At 42.6% G+C, this 17728-nt stretch overlaps 1 protein-coding gene across 1 annotated transcript; it reads left to right on the forward strand.

The window, feature by feature from the left end:
* Window positions 1-15416: 15416 nt before the first annotated feature.
* ADRB2 (adrenoceptor beta 2) lies at window positions 15417-17493 on the forward strand. The gene has a single exon (XM_037801561.1). It carries the CDS (start codon window positions 15669-15671, stop codon window positions 16923-16925), a length of 1257 nt encoding a protein of 418 aa, XP_037657489.1. The 5' UTR covers window positions 15417-15668; the 3' UTR covers window positions 16926-17493.
* Window positions 17494-17728: the final 235 nt, after the last annotated feature.

Below are 17728 nucleotides of genomic sequence, written 5' to 3' on the forward strand. Positions count from 1 at the left end.
ATTTTACGTGACAGCCCCCAAAGATTAAATGTTAGAGCCTAATTTTTTTTTTTTTTTAACTCTGAAGACCAAACCAAAGATACCAATAGGCCAGATGTGGCCTGTGGAGGCCAATTTGAAACTTCTGCTAAAGGCAAAGTGGAAAGGGAAGGGTTAATTGGAGGTCCTTGGGCAGCTGGTGTGAAAGACTGACTGGAGGAGGGAAGAGACCGGAATTGGTGGGAATACAATATTCCAAGTGAGTTGGTGCCTCAACTGGGGCAGTGGACAGGGGTGCTGGAGAGGAGCAGAGGGGTGGTGATGCTGGGAGAGTTGATGCAGGGAGGGACCAGGAACCCAAGATGTAGCCAAGACAGCAGTTTTCCTAGAGACTTGGGGACTCACTGCTCAAGTCTGAGGAAGGAAATGCCTTGTTTGGTAACAGACAACTGCAGAGAAGAAACTGTTTGTTCCTGGAGACGCCTCCTTCCCAAATAGCAAAAAAGACTAAACAAGAATAAACTCCACCTCTTAATGGTGGAATGGCATGTGCATATGGGAAAGAAGGAATTGATGGTGATCTTCTTGGAGATAAGCCATCATAGTGATTACATATACTATCCCCAATTTACAGTCAAAGTATTAGAGGTTAAGAAACTTGCTCAAGGTCACAAAGCCAGCAATTGGCAAAATCGGGATGCAAACCTCAGTCTTTCTGATTCCAAAACCTCCTGCATTTAACCACTGTAATGTTCCTTTCCCAGGAAAAAGTCCTGGGTTGAGAGGGCTGTGTTCTGATCCCAGCACTGCCTCCAACTTGCTGTGTGACGCTGGGTAAGTCTCTCCCCACCTCTGAGCCTCAGGCTCTGTGCAGTGAGGGTTGGACTTCTTGATCTTGCCTGGCAGTCTCGGCTCTAGGATTCTGGGCTCTGAGGGTCTGTGCTTCTTCCTCTTGGTTCGCTGATCACCAACTGGCTCTTACTCCACTGAGCACATCAGCATGTCAACTCCGTGCCCAGGGCAGGAGCTTCAGCTCTTCCTCTTTTCCGTTCCTCTTAGCAACGTTCTGCTCTGCTCCCCTGGCTGCTCTGTTTACCCAGCCTCTCCTCCACTTTCCTATAACCAGTAAGCAGAGCCTTACGTCTGTCCGCCTCAAAACCCTCCCTTAAGTGACTCTGAACTTTGCAGAGGCTGAGGTAAACATCTTTCCATGCCAGACAGGGCACATCAGGCTTTGCTCCATTAAGAGCACTGAAAGAGCATTTGCAAAAGTGAATTCATGCTCTTGTTTGGTGCAAACTGTCAACTATACACTAGAGTGCATTCCCATTGAAGGCAGGGTTTGCTTCTGACTTATTCATCATCATTGTATCAACAGAGCCAGAGAAGGTGTCTGGTCGTAGTAGGTAATCAAAACCAACGTACCTCTTGTCAGCAAATACTGTTTTTACATTTCTCCCATTCAGTTCTTTACATTGCCACTTTATGGTTCAATTCATTCTTGAAGATATTTGAACACAGTTTTCCTCTTTTGTCTATTCTAGTTTCTGATTTTTTTCTCTCTTCATTGGTTATTGCAAGTCTAATATTTTTTTCCTAGTAACATTCTCTTTTCAACTTAGACTGCTGAAATTTAAACTCACCTCTAGGCCTTTTCTTCTTCTTTCCCATCTCAACTAAAATGTAAGAATAAAAAGCTGGAAAGAGATTGAGCTTCAACACCCTGGATTCTAGACCCAGCCCCTCCCCCCCACTATCTCTGTGTTCTTTCTCAAATTCCTCCCTCACCGTAGATCTCAGTTTCCCTTCCCTCACTGAGAGGGGGTTGGAGTATCAGTGGGTGTTTTTCAGCAGTGGAAGATTCGCACAGACTTCATTTTCTGCAGAGGCAGGACAGGGAAAGCAGCTAGAAGCAGCAGTACTGGTCTGGCCTCCACCCGGAGACCTGCAGCCACCGCCTTGCTGTGCGTGGCCCTCTCGGAGGCCCCTCTGCCCTAGTGGGGCCACATCAAAGCGGGTTTGTAAAGCACTGAGCTAGGTAACCTTTCAGGGCACTCCATGCTGAGACAGAATGATTTATAGCCCCTGCTAATCCACTGGACTGTCAAAAAGGACCATCTCAGCAGAGATGGGCGGCGATACGCACTCACATATACTCAGAGCAGAAAATAAGCTCCAGAAACTGCTTTAGCAAGCTCTGTCTCTTCTCTAACAACAGCTTCCTCATTTGTTCACATTTTTGCCTTCTTCATTTTCATTTCCTGGTTTCTTCTCACATCCTTCCTCTTCCCTCTCCAAAGGCATTACTAAAAATTCTAACAATTTCTATTTTTACTTCTTTGCTGTTATCTGTTGCACAACCCCTCCCCACCCCCAGCCCTGGTTTCCATAGTAACCGTTATTGTTGAGGTTGTTAACCTTTGCTTTAATTGCATCTCAATTTCCCCACCAAAAAAGGGGAGTCAAAGAAAGGACCCCTGTGGCCATGACAGTATATCTAGAATTCTGCGGGGCGTTCTTTTGTTTTTAAATTGCACTTTTTATAGGATTTATAGTAAATATTCAAACAGAACAGATAATCATAAAATGAAAGTAAAAGTATAGCTGCCTGCCCTCCCCACCCATCCCATCTGCCAGTCCCTAGTACCCTATGTTAAACAGTATTAATGCTTTTTGAGTGTCCTTCCAAAATGTGTTTGTGAAAATAGAAACATATTATTCATGCATGTTACTTATACAAAACATGTTATGCACACTGTTTTGTTCCATGCCTTTTCACTGTAATAAAATATCTTGGAGATCTTTCTGAATCAGCACATATATAGATCTCATCCTTTTTAACTGAAGCATAAAATTCCACTGTTTGGTTACACTAATTTATTTCACCAACTTTCTATTGATGGGCATTTATGTTATTGGGTGGATCTCATACAATAGCTTGTTAACACAAATGGGAACATGCTACTTGCTCTGTTCTACATTTAGCTTTCTTCCTGCACAATATATTTTGGAAATTGTTCCATATAAGCTAGTACAGAGCTACCTCTTTTTAACTGCTGCATTATAATCCATAGTATGTCAAGACGTTAATTTATTTGGCAATTCTTTGCCAAATGTTGAGATAATTTCCAATTTTTTTTTCATGCCAATCATTGCTACAGTGAACATAAAGACTTTACATATCTGTGTGCATATATCTGCAAGAGAAATTCCTAGCAGTGGATTTGCTGAGTCAAAGGGCGGGTGCATTTTACCTTCTGATGGAGCATTAACTGTAAGTAAATACCAGTGCCTCTTTCCAGCCCTGAGTTTTTGTAAAGCACTATGCTCTCCTGTCTGGTAGATGAAAAATGGTTTCTCATTGTGGTTTCTGGATTTTGCATGAGCCATTCACTTCTTTCCATCCCTCATTGCTTAGATGACCCTTCCATGTGCTCCCCTAGCTTGCCATGCACCCCTGTCCCTGTGTCAGTCTGAATGCTCCCCTTGCCTGAGGTTTGTCCTATATTTTATCTCAGTAATAATCACTGTCAGTTGAGCCCTTTGCTGGCAGGTAAGAGAGGAGCGAAAATCCCCTTTCCAAATGCAGAAATCAAGACCTGCCACACAGCAAGAACCAGGAGAGCAGCTCATGTCACTTTCCGTGCCAAATTCATTCCTTTCTTCCTCTGTTCCTTTGCATAGGGCAGCTGGGCACTTCTCTGTGAAATAGCCTCATTTATCTCACTGTTGGCTCTTTTCCAGATTTGAAGCTTTCCATGGGCCTATCCCACCTCCTTCCATGATTCCTTTTAAGCCTCAACTCCTCATCCCAGCTTTCAGCAGCTTTACAAGTATGGTTGCCAACTCACATCTTGCTCTTCCTCTCCGCTCATTCTGGGTGCCCCAGCTATCCTAGATCCTAGCATATTTGTCGATCCTCAAGCATAATTCAAAGTTTTCCATGTCTATGTCTCTGTTTGTGCTGTTTTTCTCCCTGGCATTCCTTCCTTCCATGCCTGACTACCAAACTCACATCCATTCCTCAAGCCCAGTTCAACCTTCATCAACGGAACACAGCTTTTTATGATTTCCCTTCATCTTCCCTGACAAATTAACAAGCCCTGTCCCTCTGTGGACTGCCAGATCTCTGTTTTACACCCGTCTTACAGCCTGTCTCATGTGCCCTGTGATATAACAATTATCCTTGTTATCTTCCCTATTTTACTGTCAACCTTTGAGCGTACAGCAGAATCTGGGAGTAGGGGCTAAGTAGGTCCTCAAGAACTATCAGAAAAACATAATATACAATCTGGTACACCATTTGCTTTTTTTACCTTAATGATAAAGCATCAACAACTTCTTGAGTCATTATATTTAGATCTACTTCATTCTTTTCGGTAGCTACACATCACAATATATGGGTTCCTTTCTCATTTATTTAGTCATCCCCCTTTTGCTGAACAATAGGTTTTTTTAAACATATTTTTTATTGTAGAATATAACATATATACATAAAAGTGATACTTTTCCAAGGAAATTTAGCAAGTAGTTAGAGAACAAATTTCAAAGAATATTATAGGTTACAGTTCCACAGGTTCAGTTATTTTCTTATTGTGAAGCATAACATATATACAAAAAAGGTAATCTCTTTCAAAGCATGCTTTAGCAAGTAGTTATATAGGAAATTTCCAAAGCGGTTATGAGTTGTAGTGCCAGCTAAGTCCCAAAACCCAGAAGCCATAGCCTCTTCAAGAACATTAACTAGATGTGTCCCCTTTTCTCATAAAGCTGACACCCCTTTATAACATGGACAATAGGTTTTAAAAAACTTTCTTTACAAAAACTTTTACTGAAATAATATTTTTACATATGCATTGTATATTTATAGAACACATTTTTAGCAACAGAATTTTTAGGTGAAAGGAAATACACATTTTACACCCTAATAAATTGTGCCAAATTACTCTCCAGAAAACCTGAGCCAGTTTGTTTTCTTTTTTAAAAACCCATTAGTCTCTTGGCTAAAGACTCCTTGTGATCCAATGCTCACCTGCTCTTTCTGGAAGCCTTCCCAATGGCCATCCTCCCCATATACGTGTGGGGGAGGGAGAGGGAATTAGTTTCTTTTTTTTTCCCCATAAAATCAAGTTCCTACTTTATCATAGTATTTACTACATTACATGGAAGTCAAATTTATGTTCTGACCCCACTACTAAATCTGTGAGTTTCTTAAAGGCATCATTCATTCTGCATATTCCCTTAGCCCCTCACATAGTAACAAGGCCCATAAATGAAGAATATTTAGGGAAATGTGTTGTGTAGGTGTGTGTATGTGCATAGACCTGCCTGCTATAATTTTTGGCCTGTGCTGGGGTGCTGGGGATACAAAGAAGAATGAAATAGTGTTAACCTTGTCTTCCGAGAAACAATAGACCATGGGGAAAACAAGCAAGCAAGTGGCACCTAACAGTAATACTGGAGAAGCGCTACTGTGGAGCAAGTGTTTGGGGTGCTAAGAAGGCATAAAGAAGACATCCCTAACCAGCCTTGCCATCAGCAAGTTTTCTGGAGGAAGCTGGGTGTCCATGTGCCTGTGTGTGTGTGCAAGAGAGTGTTTGTATATGTATGTCTGTGGGTTGGGGTAGGCACCACTGCAGGAGATGAGGGGAGAAGGGCAGGAGGCGGACTAGGGCAAGTGCTGTTAGTGGGTCCCAGAGGCTCATGGCTAGTGCCTGCCAGGCTCTAACATCCTCCTTCTCTTTTTAGAAATTGTGATCAGGGTGCTTGGCTCAAATCATGGTCATTTGGCCTTATTCCCATAAGTGATTGGAAACTGCTGCCTCTTTGCTCCAGTAGTCTGGTAAGGCTCAGTGGGGCGAGACCTTGACAGCCAGGGCACTTCCCCCTCAGCAGTCTGCACGGGCAGCCCTTTCAGTGATCCTGGAATTGTGCATCTGAATCCTGTGTTCGTGGTTCAGAGGGAGGCCTTTGATCAAAGGGAACGAGGTTTGAAACGCTTCACCTGTTTTTACCTACCGTGTAACCAAAGGTGGGCTGCCTAATTTCTCTAAACCTCTGTTTTCTCATCTGTAAAATGGAATAACTGTGCCTACCTCATAAGGTTGTGCAAAATGAGCATAAAAGGAGAGTATGTCTGGAAGGTGCTAAGTGCAGCTCCTTAATACACACATAATAAACAAAAGGTACATAATACACACATAATAAACAAAAAGCATGATTACTGTCTTTCAGATCTCTTAACAACATCAGTTGACTACAATGTGTCAGGTACTCATTATTGAGCTCACTTGTTTCAACCCTCTCATTCCATGAACTGAAGCCCAGAGAGGGGCAGTCACAGAGGAAATTGGAGGGCCAGGACAGGACTCTCCTTCCTCCGGATCTCAATCTCAGGAAGATTCCATCGCCCCACAGTGACCTCCTGTCCCTTGGCTTTTCAACCTGGTAAGATCTTTCCCTCTGTGCCACCAGCAGAAAGCATCACTTGGGAGAAAGATCAGCCCTGCATTCCTTCCTGAGGAGACAGACACAGTTCTCTTCCTTCACCCTTCTTCCCAGTCACTGCCTGCTTTACATTCTCCTATGTTTTTCCCTTCAGCCTTGCTTCTTTTCCTCTTCTTCTCCAGCAGATATTCTTGATCCCCACACCTGTTTCACTTCTTCTTTCCTCCAGGGCTCACAGGACGCTGTGAATTTCCTTTCCTTAGGCTCCAGCACCGGGCACTCTGCACTTAACAGTTCTTCTGCCCAGGAGGTTGCATGTATAATCTCTTCCCTGCGAGAGAGTCCCTGAATCCCATAGCTAACAGACCTTTCCACGGTTCTTCTAGGTTTAATATCAGTGATTAATTCAGTACTTGCTATGTGCCAGGCCAGTTCTAACCACTTTACAGAAATTAACTCATTTGATCTTCATAACAATCTCATGAGATAGATAACCTTCTTATCATCAGCCCCATATACAGAAGAGGAAGTCAAGACATGCGAAGATTAACTTGTTCAAGCTTAAACAGCTAAGATTTGGAGGAGGCAGGACTTCAAACCAAGAGGTTGGCTCCAGAGTTGCTCCAGAGCATCTCACAGCATCAGCTGTGTCTGGGTCCTTGCCCTGAATCGCAAACTGGATTTGCTTCTTCCCTTTCCTCACTGGTTTCTCTTGGGAGCCCATTCTTACTAAACCCCTTACATACAAACTCTCATCTTAGTGGCTGATTCTGGGGATCCCACCCTAATACACCCTCCAAAATTCACCCCAAGGGTTACCACAACTAATCACTTGACATATAGAAAGGATTTTTTTCTTGTTGGGTTAATTTATTTACTCAGGTAAAAGATTCCCCTTAGAAAAATGAACATAATTTCCTGAAACTGAAGCTGTGCTAGAACACCCAGGATGATGATAATGATGATGATGTTGATGAGGACAGTGAGAAACCCTTTTTAAAAAAAACACTGTGCTAAGTTCCTTAGATGCATTGTTTCATTTGCCCATCAAAAAGATCCTCTGGGCATGCTGCTATTATTTCATTTTAAAGCTCAGGAAAGTGAGTCTCTCAGAGACTTAGCTGTCAGTTGTTGCAACTATTCTGGTTGCAAGGTCTCCCATTCCACCATAATGAAGACACCTGCCCTCTCTCCTAATCATTATCATATTTTTAGCTTCCAATATAATGTCTAGTCAAAACCTCAAATTTGCTATGACTGTTATCTGAATTCATCATCCCCTTCCTGTCCTACAGATCCACTCAGGCCATTGCTCTCTTATTTGGCTCCTTTGACTCATGGCCCGTCCCCCCAATCTGAGTTATGCTGGTTTGTTCTGTTGTCCTAACTCTAGGTCCTCTCCCTTCCTTTCCAAACCTGGTTTTTCTTTCATTTTTTCAACTCCCTCAACAGTTCTCCAAGGGGTCTGATCCTCATTGCACATGTGAAGACTCTGAGGCCCAGCTGCTGAAGCATAATGCTGGAAGCACACAGATGATTAGGAACAGGGTCAAGACTAAAACCCCAATCTATCTGGCTCCAAAGCCCAGGCCTTTTCTATCACAGCAGTGTGTCACATAGAGCAAGTCTGGAAACATGTGAATCTCCTTTTCATGCAGTAAGAAATCATTTTACATAATTCAGTAACTCTACGTTAAACAACAGTGTACTAAGGAATTATTCCCTTTCAATTTTCTTTCAATCCTTTTAAATAGATGGAAACAGTCCAGTTTGTTGCTAAAATATCATTACTATTTCCCTAGCACTTGCTAAACTTCCTTTTCAACAAAGAAGGAGCAGGCCTCAGGCTCAGGACCTTGGCAGGCCACAAAATCTAGCTAGAATTTACTAACATTGTTTCATTTTCATGATCACCTTCTATTTATGGCAAATGACACCACTTTCCTGGTTGGAGTGATATAAGACTTTCTTTAAAAATAAAAGTATTTGAGTTTTAAAAGTGAGTCATTGTCAACAAAAATGTTGAGTAAATAATTGACACACCTGCTGCTCAGACAGGCAGAAATCATGATGGTGAAATGTGGGGAAAACCACAACCAAGTTGTTTTGTTGGATGTTGAAAATTTTTGCTTCCCAACTCCATAGTGGTTTTTCATCTTCTCATTTTCTCTGCACTGATGGGCTTGCTCATTTTAGAGCCAGAAGACCCTCAGATGTCACATACCCCAACTTTCCATTTCATGGTTGGAGAAATTAGGGCTCAAAGAAGGTGGCATATTTAAGCTTACTCAGAACATTATAACTGTTCAGGGACCAGCATCTGGGTCTCCTGATCCTCTATCCGTACTCTCTCCTCTGTTCCAAATCATCTTCATCACATACAGTTCATTAACATACACGAAACAGACCAAGAAACCCTCTCAGTTTCTGCAAGGTCATTAAACACTATTCCTTAAGGCATCCGCTACATTGTACATGATTTAGTTTGTCTCTATGTACCATCGTTGGAAGAACTGGGGAAAGTAGTCATTCAAATAATTTGCTGTAGGATTTAATTCTCTCACAGAACCCCAACTGAGAACAGCTGCTACAATGTAGCCCCTTTGAATGACTGATTCTCTTCAGGCCAAGGAGGGCTTCCTCTGGCCAACTGAAGTCTCTCCTGCTTTAATTTAATGCATCTTCCTTTGTTCAGTCCCCCTGATATGTGGAGAATTTATTAACATGTCTCTCATAAAACTCTAGCACAGCAGGAAATTAAATTCACCTAGTATAATCAGCTGTTCAGAAAGCTTTGCTGGTAGCCCTGCACTGCTTTATGGTTGCCAAGGTGATTGCAAATTGATTGTTTGATGACTTGTTCTAGGATCATTCCAGGTATTGATGTTACGTTTGGACATTCACAAGCCCAAGCATGAAAAGAAGAGAACTGCCGTGATGGCCTGGAGATGATTCATGTGAACTTGAAGAGAATCCCCCAAAAACTTAAGGATGAGTCTTGGGAAAGAGACAGGAGACTTGTGTTAATGGCCTCAAGGGGGCAGACTTAGGATCCATGGATAGAAGCTATAAGATGAGGATTTCAGTTTAAATCTGGATAGCTGGAGAAATATATACCTAAGAAAGGGCTTGGCAAGATGGCTCTGTAAGAGTTTTGGTGGATGAACTGCGTAAAGAGCTGACTAGACTGTGAGATGCTTCATTCAAAAACCACTAACACACCATCCAGCCCTATAATTCATTGATAATGGTAATTTTCAGAATCATTCTTCTTTCCTTTCTAAGGATTCAAGTTACGTTTCTTTTTTTGATTATTTTTCACAGCAAGTCAACTTAAGAATAAATGACTTGTTATCTACATTCAAAGGGTCCTTTCACAGATATGGCCTGATAAGACAAATATGCTGTTTTTATATACATTTTGATTCAAAATAATATAACAATAATAGCTATTGCATTTCCAAGGCATCATGTTAAGCATTTTACATCATTTTATCTCATTTAATACAAATCTAATGAGATAATACAAAACAGAGGTAATATTAAACATCGATGTTTAGAACAATCATTTAGAAAGAAATCTACAAATGTTTCTCTTTTCAAAAGATCATAAACATGAATGGCATCTTACCTAAGCCAAGACCCAGGATAAGATTCTCCTAAGGGATCCAGTGGTTGGTGGGAGGGATAATTCTCTGGCACCACAGAGCCTTACTCCTGGTAGGTAAATCAAAATGTGTTTCCTCCTGTTTGGCAGGCAGGAAAAGACAAATCAGTGTCTTAAAGGACTGACAAAAGATGTAATTAGACACTATCAATCACCATAAAAGAGCCTGCTTTTTCTTATATCAGATAAAGGTGCATTTAGTCTACTAAGAACTTCCCAATTCAACTGAAACATTAACTCCCTAAGCCCTGGAGCACAGTAAGCAGTAATAGTCCAGCTCCCCTGCTGGGAAATGAAAGGGCAGCACAGCACGGGCAAGAGAATAGCATTTGTCACCTTGGACTTCTCAGTCCTGCCTTTCAGTTTCTTCAGTTGTAAGCTGAGGGGAATAAAGTAAACTATTAAACTCTTTCCCTTTCCAACTTTTTCTAATCCTATGATCCTAAAAGGAGTCCAGGAGAAAAGACTCTTGGTGAGAAGACATCATCTTGAAATTGCTACCGGTCCGGTGATACAGCGGAGAGAGAAATAATACGTACGGCAAGGCTCATGGGCAAGGGCTGGGACTTCTTAGTTGGCATAAGCAGTTTTCCCTTCTAGATTTAGCGTTTGTGGATTTTTTAAAAAGGTACTTCCCAAAATATTCAGAGTTAAACTTTGGAGTGACTTGTGTGTATATCTAAATGATCAATTAGTGTTTGTTCTTAAAGAGTTTTTGTTGTTGTTGTTGTTCTTTTTTTGCATCTGAAGGTTAAACACTATGCTTATTTATTCCATAGTTTCATAAACAGGAAGGAGGTTTTAAATGACTTGGTTCCACAATTCAGGGTGGATGTATATTTAAAGAAACCTTGTTGCATAACAGATACTGCCTCTTCCTAAAATGCATCACACCAGAGCCAATTTTGGAAATCACAAATAAGAGGTGGGTATATTTTGAAAACTGTGTGAACATAATAGATCCTTAACTAATATTTGTGGCTGTTAGGGAAAATATTTGTTTTTTAAAGCATCTGTCTTGCCAAACCAGTTTCTGCTATTGAAGGAGATTAAAGAGGACATGTAGGTTAAATTCTGTTTCTGAGATTAACTTCTAGGGTAAACACCCAATTTACTTCTGTCCTAAGGTATTTTATTGTTCTGGTACAGAAAACTAACCAACAGTATACAGTAAACTGAGTAATTTATATAAAATTAATTTATAATCCATATTTGCGTGGCATTTATATGTGTAAAGCACTCTCAAATTTATTATTATTTTATCATTTGATTCTTACTCAACCCAATGGAAGTGACTTTATTTCCCCCTTTAGAGATGGAGCAAATTAGTCTCCATCTTTGTGATTTGCCTAGGAAAGTGAGTTAGAAAACTCCAAGACAGGTGGATCTGGAACCTGAGTATTCTAATTCCAATTGCAGCTTCTTCCCTATCCTCCATTCCTTTCTGCTTGTATCCATGCAGCACATTGAAAAGATTCAAAGAGGGGTTTTAGAATCAGACAAACCTGGATTCAAGTCCTGCTCTGGCACTACTGGCCATGTGCCCCCAGGAAAGCTATTTGAGTGTCATTTGTGAATTAAGCTAAAAATAGTAACATCTGCCCTCCCAATGGACTGTGGGAAGGATTAAATGGACTAACACATGAAAAGCCCATAACAGAATGTTCCATAAATGTTAGCTATTGTTATATTATTATATAACTACAAAGTATGTTTGGTTGCACTGCTTGAAATACTTTGTTTTTCAGAAACCACTAATACATGTGAAATCAAACCCTGAAAATTAATTTATTCTTAGCAGAAAAATCATACATCAGATGCCAAAGGAAAGTATTTCATGTACAAAGACCTTAGTTTTAAGGCTTGGTATGATTTTTTAAAAGACATTTTTACTCACACATCACAGAATCCATCCAAAGGATGCAATCAGTGGCTGTTGGTATAATCACAGAGCTGTGCGTTCATCACCACAATCAATTTGAGAACATTATCATTGCTCCAAAAAGAAAAACCCCAACCCCTTATGCTCCCCTAATAGTGACACTTAGCATTGCTATGTTACATTAGTTACAACTGATGAAGGAACATTACAATATTACTGTTAACTATAGTCCATGGTTTACATTAGTTGTATTTTTCCCATATACCAACCTATTATTAACACCTTGTAATAGTGACATACATTTGTTCTAGCTCATGGAAGAACATTCTTATATTTGTACTATTAACATCATCCACAAAAGGGTTCACTATGTTATACAGTCCCATGTTTTATCCTCTGGCTTTCCTTCTAGTGACATACATGACTCTAAACTTCCCTTTCAACCACAATCGCTCCCACAATTCAGCACTGTTAATTACTCTCACAATAATGTGCTACCAACACCTCTATCCTTTTCCAAACGTTTACAATCAAGCTTATTAAATGCTGCACAAATTAAGCATTGCCTCTCCATTCTCAACCCTCATTCTGTCTCCTGGCGGTACGATTTTTTAATGCAATTTGATTAAGATATACTCACATACCATATAATCCATCCAAAGTATACAATCAGTGGCACACATTGTCATCATATAATTGTGCATTCATCACCACAGTCAATTTTTGAGCATTTTCATTACTTGAAAATAAAGAGAAAAAATATTTTTTAAAAATATAAAAATAAACAAAAGAACACCCAAACCATCCCTATTGTTTCTATATTTTTTGTCATTATTTTATTACTTATCTGCACATACACTGGTTAAAGGGAGTGTCGGTTACCAGGTTTTCACTATCACATGGTCACATGATAAAAGTTATATAGCTATACACTTATCATCAAGAACCAAGTCTACTGGATAACCATTCAACAGATTCAAGTATTTCCTTCTGGCTAGTCGAATACACTAGGAACTAAAAAGGAATGTCTATATAATGCATAAGAGTAACCTCCAGAATGACCTCTCTACTCTATTTGAGATCAATCAGTCCCTGAAATTTTATTTTGTTTCTTTTCTTCCTTTTGGTCAAATGGCATTCTCAATTCCAGGATACCAGAGCTAGGCTCATCCCTGAGAGTCCTGCCCCTCTTTGCCAGGGAGACTTACACCCCTGGGAATCATGCAGGGGGAATGGGTAAAAGTTTATTTGCAGAGTTGGCTGAGATAAAAAGGCCACATCTAAGCAACAAAAGTTCTCTGGGGGTGACCCTTAGGCATAAATGTAAGTAGGCTTAGCTTCTCCTTTGCAAGAATAAGTTTCATAAGGGCAAGCTCCAAGATCAAGGGCTTGACTTATTAAACTGAGATTCCCTAATGCTTGCAGGAATATCAGGAATTCGCCAGGTGAGGAAGTTTAATATTTCCACATTTTCCCCCAGTCCTTCAAAGGGACTTTGCAAATACTTTTTTATTTTCTGCCCAGAGTACTCTGGGGTGCATTGCGGTATCATATTAACCTGTGCAGAATAACAAGATCTCATTCCCCATTCTAGGTTTCATACAACCATGTTGCTTAAATAAACTGACCATACAGGTTATATTAGAAAGCATGCTCCAGAGAATATAAATTTTGTACCAAATAAACATCTCTTAAATAACAGTCAAAACTCAGGAATAGATGTGACAGCTGTAAGAGTTTACAATCTACAGACCTTTACAACAAGCCTCGCTGAACACTCTGCTCTCCTGCGTCATTGATTGCCTAATCTCTGTCCACATTCTATCCCTTGGTACCTATGCTCTCAAATTCACTCTTCAGCATTTGCTCATTAAAGTAAATTTATATTAGTGAGGCCTTACAATATTTGCCCTTTTGTTTCTGGCTTATTTCACTCAACAAAATGTCCTCAAGGCTCATTCACCTAGATGCATTCCTCACGACTTTATTCCTTCTTGCAGTTATTCGATATTCATCCATCGATGTACCCTTAGGCCACGTCATTCATTCGCTGCAAATCGTGAATACTGCTGCCATAAGCACCAGTGTGTGAATGTCTACTTGTGTCCCTGCTTCCAGTTCAGTGGTATGATTTTTTTAAAAGAATAATTATCTTTTGCTTTCTATAGTTTCAAAATGTTCATTATGTTAACGCATTCTAAATGGTTTGTACCATATGAAATTGCCATTTTTGAAGTTAGAAATGTGTGATTAGTGGCAAGTTCAAATGGTTCGACACAGATTAACAAACTATGAGGCAAGTGAAAGGTTTGTTGCTGCTGTTATTTTGTTTTGTTCTGGTTTGTTTTTAGTTGCAATGGGGATTACTAAAGAAGTTGACACTGAAATGACAAGTATCCCATTTTCAACTCATTTCCATTCAAACAGATAGTGAGGGAGTCCCAAGAACTAAAAACAAAAGCATAAAACTTTTCTTCCTCCATCCCAAAATACATACATGAATACCCCAGGGAAATCCAAGGAGTAAAATTATGTCTCAATGCCTGCAAATTCCCAAGGAGGGCACCAAAAGTACTTGACAGTGAATGTGCTGAGGAAATCGGCATCTGTTGAAGTCACCTCCTGTGGTCTTGCCAAATGTTTGAAAGGGAATATGCTGTGTGTGTGTGTGTGTGTGTGTGTTTGTGTGTGTGTGCGCGTGTGTGTGGTTGGGGGTGGGGATGAGGGGGAATGTCATTTACATCTGCTTAGGTTGAAGGGGTTTTGTGAGTACCTGGACGAGGAGGTCCTCGTCTGCGTCGCTCTGCATACCTCCAAGCGAGCGTTTGGATCTGTTTACTTCTTTCTCTGTGTGTGTCCATGCTTTCGTGCCTCTGGGTAAATCTGTGTTTGTTTCTGGCCGCGCCTCCGTGTTGGACACGGTGACTTTGTGCCTGTCTGCTTCTGTGTGTGCGCGCGCGCGACTGTGCATGTCGGTGCGCTGGACGGGTGTGTCTCGGTGTCTGTGGTTCCGTATAAGTCTGAGCATGTCTGTCAGGGTGCCTTTGTGTCTGTATCTGCGTGTCTCGGTGGGCACTGTCGTCTGTGTTCCCGTATGTGGGGAGGTGCCTATGCGCTGCACAATGCTCTCAGACGTCGATCCGCACAGGCGCCCAGGACAGACAGGTAGCAGCCACACAAGAGCCGAAAGCTCCTGGCTCCACTGGTAAGCACGCCAGCCCCAGCTTTAGCCCTCTGGGACCAGCCCAGGGTAGCCTGGAGGGAGTGATGGCCCGCCCGCCGGGGAGCAGCTGGGCCCCGCCCGGACCAACCCCAAGAGCCGGCGAGCGAGGGGAGGGAAGGGGCGGGAAGGGGACGGGGGCCTCGCCCCTTCGGGGCTGCCCGCGCGCCATTGGCGGAAAGTTCTTGCACGTCATGGGAGGGCAGTTCCCCTAAAGTCCTGAGCACATAACGGACAGGGCGCACTCTGAGGCGGCTTCTGCAGAGCGCAGGCTGGGACTGACGGGCACGGCAAGCCCAGGGCACCCCACCAAGCTGAGTGTGCAGGACGCGCCCCAACCAGCCCACCTCACGGCTGCTGAATGAGGCTTCCGGGCGTCCGCTCGCGGTCCGCAGCGCCCCGCCGGAGGTCCGCCCGCTGAGGCGCGGCCAGTGCGCCGGCAGCCAGTGCACTCACCTGCCAGCCTGCGCGCCATGGGGCAACCCGGTAACAACAGTGTCTTCTTGCTAGCGCCCAATGGAAGCCACGAGCCGGACCACAACGTCACGCAGGAACGGGACGAGGCGTGGGTGGTGGGCATGGGCATCGTGATGTCCTTTATCGTCCTGGCCATCGTGTTTGGCAACGTGCTGGTCATCACAGCCATCGCCAGGTTCGAGCGTCTGCAGACGGTCACCAACTACTTCATCACCTCTTTGGCCTGTGCGGACCTGGTTATGGGCCTGGCGGTGGTGCCTTTTGGGGCCAGCCACATCATCATGAAAATGTGGACTTTTGGCAACTTTTGGTGCGAGTTTTGGACCTCCATAGACGTGTTGTGCGTCACGGCCAGCATTGAGACGCTGTGCGTGATCGCAGTGGATCGCTACTTCGCGATCACGTCACCATTTAAGTACCAGAGCCTGCTGACCAAGAATAAGGCCCGGGTGGTCATTTTGATGGTGTGGATTGTGTCGGGCCTCACCTCCTTCCTGCCCATCCAGATGCACTGGTACCGGGCCACCCACCAGAAAGCCATCAAATGCTATGCCAACGAGACCTGCTGTGACTTCTTCACGAACCAAGCCTATGCCATTGCCTCATCCATTGTGTCCTTCTATTTGCCCCTGGTGGTCATGGTCTTTGTCTACTCCAGGGTCTTCCAGGTGGCCAAAAGGCAGCTCCAGAAGATTGACAAATCTGAAGGCCGCTTCCATGCCCAAAACCTCAGCCAGGTGGAACAAGATGGGCGGAGCGGGCATGGACATCGCAGGGCCTCCAAGTTCTGTTTGAAGGAACACAAAGCCATCAAGACTTTAGGTATCATCATGGGCACTTTCACCCTCTGCTGGCTGCCCTTCTTCATCGTCAACATTGTACACGTGATCCAGGACAACCTCATCCCTAAGGAAGTTTACATCCTCCTGAACTGGGTGGGCTATGTCAATTCCGCTTTCAATCCCCTCATCTACTGTCGGAGTCCAGATTTCAGGATTGCCTTCCAGGAGCTTCTGTGTCTGCGCAGGTCTTCCCTGAAGGCCTGTGGGAATGGCTACTCCAACAATTCTAACAGCAAAAGTGATTATGCAGGAGAACAGAGTGGATATCACCTGGGGCAAGAGAAAGAAAGTGAACTGCTGTGTGAGGACCCCCCAGGCACAGAAGACTTGGGGAACTGTCAAGGTACTGTGCCTAACGATACCACTGATTCCCAAGGGAGGAATTGTAGTACAAATGACTCACTGCTGTAAGGCGGTTTTTCTACTTTTTAAAGACCCCCTCAGAAAAAAAAAAAAAAAAAAAAAAAACACTAAAGAGACTATTTAACTTGAGTGTAATAAATTAGAATAAAATTGTATAGAGAGGTACAGGAGGAAGGACATCCTTCTGCCTCTTTTTTTATTTTTTTAAACTGTAAAAAAGAGAAAAAATATTTGAGTGATTATTTGTTTCTTGTACAGTTCAGTTCCTCTTTGCATGGAACTTTTAAGTTTATGTCTGATGGGCTTTTGTCCCAGAGGACCTGGATCTGCTATGTTATGACGACTTTTCTGTGTATCTACCTCATTGGCCAAGTATTAGGGGTGAAATATTGCTGCTGGTAATTTGTATCCGAAGGAGACTTTCCTTCCTGCACCCTTGGACTTGAGGATCTTGAGTATCTCGGACCTTTCAGCTGTGAACATGGACTCTCCCCGCTCCTCTTATTTGCTCAAACGGGGTATTGTAGGCAGGGATGTGAGGGGCAGCTTCGGTTGTTTTCCTGAGCAAAGTCTAAAGTTTACAGTAAATAAATTGTTTGACCATGACTTCATTGCACCTGTTTCTCCAAAACCCCTTCACAGGAGTGTTATTGTCTCCCCCACTGGAAACCTCAGGTAACTATTTGTCATAACTGTCTAGTGACTTAATGCAGAATGATATGAGAATGACATGTGCTGATTGCTTAACCCTTTCGTTTGCCTTTGAATCTGCTGCTGCTGCAGACCTTTTCTTTCCTAACATTTGTGCCCCAAATCAGTTCTGCCTGCTTCTGGCATAGCTCAGCTCGTCC

Source organism: Choloepus didactylus, chromosome 13, assembly GCF_015220235.1.
Source record: "Choloepus didactylus isolate mChoDid1 chromosome 13, mChoDid1.pri, whole genome shotgun sequence".
Lineage (NCBI taxonomy): Eukaryota > Metazoa > Chordata > Mammalia > Pilosa > Megalonychidae > Choloepus > Choloepus didactylus.